Source organism: Alosa pseudoharengus, unplaced genomic scaffold, assembly GCF_046254945.1.
Source record: "Alosa pseudoharengus isolate Yale_2024_CS ecotype anadromous, Long Island Sound unplaced genomic scaffold, YU_APseudo_1.1 YU_APseudo_1.1_scf_7, whole genome shotgun sequence".
In the NCBI taxonomy this organism is placed as follows: Eukaryota; Metazoa; Chordata; class Actinopteri; order Clupeiformes; family Clupeidae; genus Alosa; species Alosa pseudoharengus.
This window is the reverse complement of record NW_027468859.1, coordinates 17,082,956-17,087,955: the sequence shown is the minus strand read 5'-3', so window position 1 is coordinate 17,087,955 and position 5,000 is coordinate 17,082,956. Positions and strand designations below refer to the sequence as shown.

The 5,000-nt window shown below is 44.2% G+C and overlaps 1 protein-coding gene across 1 annotated transcript in view; it reads right to left on the bottom strand.

Moving 5' to 3' along the window:
• Positions 1-5,000, bottom strand: part of lama2 (laminin, alpha 2) — a 150,437-nt gene that overhangs the window by 89,324 nt on the left and 56,113 nt on the right. The window contains exon 13 of the mRNA XM_076271769.1: positions 4,206-4,307. Coding sequence (XP_076127884.1) covers positions 4,206-4,307 — 102 coding nt within the window. The remainder of the gene's footprint in view (positions 1-4,205; positions 4,308-5,000) is intronic.

Below are 5,000 nucleotides of genomic sequence, written 5' to 3'. Positions count from 1 at the left end.
CTCTTTCTCTACGGAGGTATGTATACACGCATTGCCACCGCACTAGAAAACATGAGTGGACACGAGTGGACACACGCGTGGATCATGATTCACATCAGCGCGTACATGCATACACATAGAGATGCAAGTACGTGAGACAACACATGACGAGAGAACACATGTAAAGCCTCCAGTGGCTCTTGGGTCATGCAGTTGCCAAACCTCTTTGTTAGAAGTGTTTGAAATAGCTTCTGTGTTCCCACAGGTGTATGTATATATGCATGAACAGTGTCGGGGGCTGTGTTTTGATGCAAGAAAGCAGGACTCTCTTAGTGGATATCATTCCCCTGCTGAAGCCCAAGCGTCAGGTTTCTTTGGTTAGGCTTCTTTAAAAGATCCCAGCGCTGTTTCATCTACAGCCAAGGGAATGTATCAATGGCCTGTCACATCGAATTTGAATGGCCGCGTCTTGGCTCTGCATGAAATCACCTGTGAGCCCAGCCCTCTGCTACATGCTAAACGCTCGAGGGAAGTAAAAGAAAACGGTCCCGTTGGATGGATCTCCTGGGTGGATAATTGCCAGCAGACGATCGCGGCCTTTTGACACGGGGTGGGGTGGGGGTTGGGGGCGGGGGGAAAAGATGAAAGCTATGATGTAGGGAGAGAGTACTGGCGAGCCATGAAAAAAAAGGGAACGTTAATGAATGAAGCCGCCTTAGCGCACAGTCGTGTAAAGAACGCCGAGTACATAAAAAGGTAGCCCACGTGTCATGCCAAGGTCAACGGAGGATCCTTCTCTCTGGCCGATTAAAAGCACAGCCGTCAACACGGGCGCCGTCTGGCTGTCTGTCCGTCTGTCAAGCCCAGAGCTCGAGTGAAATACAAAAGGCAGGGGGAGAGAAAGAGAGAGAGATTGAGAGAGAGAAAGGGATGGAGAAAGAATGAGAATGAGAGTGGGACGAAAGAAAGAAGGAAAAAGAAGTAGGGAGAGAGTACTGGCGAGACATGAAAAATAAAGGAACGTTAATGAATGAAGCCGCCTTAGCACGCAGTCGTGTAAGGAACGCCGAGTACATAAAAAGGTAGCTCACGTGTCATGCCAAGGTCAACGGAGGATCCTTCTCTCTCGCTTTCTCTCTCGTGTGTGAGATGATTAACGGCGCCCGAAGAAGCGTCTTAATTGATTTGCGCGCCACAATGGCAAAGTTGAACGAATGACAATAAAACATGAAGTGGTCCCTAGGAGTGGTCTGTTTTATCGACTGTTTCATGACTAACGGGCAGAAACCGAGAAAGCCCTTTGCGGGCAGGGTGATGGCGGCGGTGGTGGTGTGTGATTGGGCAACCATACGAGTCGGCGTAGATGGGATCTTTAAAATCAATGGACCAACGATTGATCTGAAAATGTGCTGATGTCCACAAGGCAGAGAGAAAGACCATGCGATCATTATGTTGGCTATGTGGAGGCGCACACAGAGCCAATAAACGCCTGCGGAAAAAATACAGTGTGACCTTTCTGACAGCTCGCCGTGTCTCTGACATTCAGCGCGGTGAGCTGCAGTCTCGACAAAAGCAAAAAAGCAGACAAACTACAAAAGTAAAAGTTTGGCTTCGATAAAAGCGCAAAAGCACTCAAACTAGAGAAGCACGGACAAAAGGAGCATGCTCTTTCACCACTGTGTTGGACAGCTATTAAATACCCTAGGCTGACGTCTCAGTTATGACTTGTTGAAGATAAGTCTTGAAAAGCTATTCTTGAAAAGACAGTCTTACAAGAAGCCACAGAGCCTTACAAGTCGTTTTTACCCATTTCAACAGGGGGACTTTTCGGAAAGAACTGTGTGATTAGTCTGATTGAATTTTTTAACACTAATATATTTTTAACACTAATATTTTTTCATACAGTAATTCCCAAATTACATCAAAATTGAATTGACATTAAATTAAATTAAGTAATCATACTAGCTGTAATTACAAATTAACAGAACCTTACATACATTGCTAAAAACCCGCTCAACATCTTTTAACCAACTGATTGGATGCAAAAAAACTGTCTGTGGCCTGGGCCATGTAGCACATTGGGATGGATTTTTTTCATGCAGGGCCTCGGTCTTTGAACAGCTCGGCTTTGAAGTGGTGACTTGATGGAATGTCCAAAGAGCATGGAAAACACCAGACGCTGAGGACAGAAATCTCAGGCCTCAGACAGCACTAATCGAATCCAGATACAGTCCTGAAAATAATAATCAGACACACACCAACAGGCAGACTCATTCACTCACACACACACACACACACACACACACACACACACACAGACACACACACAGCTGTGGTCCACAGACGAAACCAGACAAACAGGTCACACTGTCGAGACAGGCCAGATTGTCTTTAGTGAAGTCTCTACCACCAGTCAAAACAGCATACAACATGCCAGTGACCACTCAAGCCTCATTTCCGATAAGATGAACTGAATCTGCCGCCAGATTACTGCATCAAGTAAAATACTTATCATACGATTCCTATTAGAACCAAATATGAAAATCACAAAAAAAAAGTTGAACGCTCAAAGAGCAAACCCACTATGGGAAAACTATCAGCACTGACAGTTGACTGGTTCATACTACACAGACCTTTAAACATGGTAAAGTCATAGGATGCCACCTTTCCAATAAGGTAGTTTGTCAAATGTGTCCCTTTCTTTAGAGGTGCGTCACTGAACTGGAAATGTCACGTTACGGTGAAGCGGAAAGGCCTGGGAACCAAGGCATCCCATCTGCCAAGCGACAGGTTGTAGAATGTCACTGTGCAGAACCAATGGGATGTGGAGAAGTGAGACGACCGTAAAAGGCACGCATCACCTGTCGTCTCCTGCTTGGGCCTGCAAGCAACGTCAGTGCAAGAGCTTTTCATAGAGAAAACCGTCAAAATGGCGTCCCAATGGCCTGGGTGGATGACCACGTGTACAAACAAGGCCTTCAATCGATTAAAAAAATTTATCTAATTAATTACATACTCTGTGATTAATTAATCTAAATTAATCGCATATATATTTTTTGCTGTGAAAGTATTTTACATATTTAAATTCAAATGAATCATTGAATAATCAGCATTAGTGACATTCAAGTTCAAAAAATCTTTTATTATTATTTTCACTGTTTTCAAATAATTGCCATAATAATCTATGATATGACCTAATATGCTGAGGAAATAAATTCAAAAGTGCTTCGGGAAGAAGTTTTTTTTTCACATACAAGGCATTTCAGGCCACAGATATAACCTAGGGGACACAATGAAAATAAATTAACACTCCCCTCAATGTCAAGACTTATTTCTTTGCATTGATGTGCGACTATAGAGTTGATGAACTCCGGTGATATGCAAATTCCTTGCTGCAGACATTGCAGAGGACTTTTCAACACTATATTTATAACCATTAGGCCGTTTTTTAAAGAGTAAATGTTCCAATCAATGATCCAGGCAGCACGTTTTCTTCTCTCTCCTTCATTTTACAGTCTAATTTTTACTGACTAGAACGGCTCGGGGTCAAAGGTCATACAGAATCGATTAATCTGCACTAATTTTTTTAATCAGTTATTTTTTCTCAAATTAATTAATCGAAATTAATCAGTTATTTTGACAGCCCTAGTACAAACACACACACAATCAAACGCTTGCACACACACACACACACACACACACACACACACACACACACACACACACACACACACACACATACACACACACACACACACACACACACACACACACACACACACACACACATCCACACATTGTCACAACAAATGCTTCAACGGACTTAGCCACCCCCACTGGTCGTTGACAGGTGGGACCCTCCGATTGGCCTATCTCTACATTTTCCAAAGAGCCAGTCCTGACTATAATCCCCATACAAACTGAGATGGGAGACAGAAAGGCTAAAATGAGAGTGCAAAATGAAACATTAAAGAGGAGGTTATGTATGTCCACAGTTAAAAACAACTGGAGAATACACATCAACTGCAGCAGCAGCCGAGTGGACACTGGACTGAAACATTACCAAAGACTAGCACTTTCGTAGGTGTTCATCAGCGTCCACTAGTGAGAGATAAGATGTCCGCTCTTTTTGCTGGGTAATCTGCCAACACTTGAAGGTGAAACATGACTCCACCACACTGGCTGTGTGACTGCAAAGACTTCAACAGGCAGGGTACTGTACATACCTCTATGATGACATCAGCGGCGGTGCCGATGCGCACCACCTTATCTCTTCTCTGGGTGTCATAGGAGACGCTGTAGACCAGGCTGCCTCCGTATGCTGCAAGCTGTGGAGGAGCACAAGAACACATGGCGTGGGTGTGTGTGTGTGTGTTTGTGTGTGTATGTGTGACCTTATTCACTGACTTACTATGCAACACCACTTCTACCTTGACTAGTTGGCATAAGTCAGAATAACACCACCACCCCCCACCCCCCCCACAGACAAAAATCTGTGCTTGAAACGCGTAAATATGTAAACATGAATATATGGATGCTTGATAGTACATCTATTGAGGATAAGGATCACTATTTACATGGCCCTGCTAAAAGCAATGCTTGCCTTGATCTTAAATATCTGCTTCTTCCTCCAAAGAGTTGTTATAGCTCAGACAGACATGAAGAGCACGCACATGCATGCACGCACACACACACACACACACACACACACCCCTGGGGATCAATAAAGTATCTATCTATCTATCTATCTACACACACACACACACACACACACACACACACACGCACACACACACACTATGCAGAACCAGTGGAATGTGGAGGAGGGAGACGTACAAGCCATGCATCACCAGCCATCTCCAGCTTTTCATAGAAAATCGTCAAAATGTCCTCCCAATGGCCAGGCTGGATGACACCACCCACACACACACACGCATGCATGCACGCACACACACACACACACACACACACACACACACACACACACACACACACACACACACACACACACACACACACAC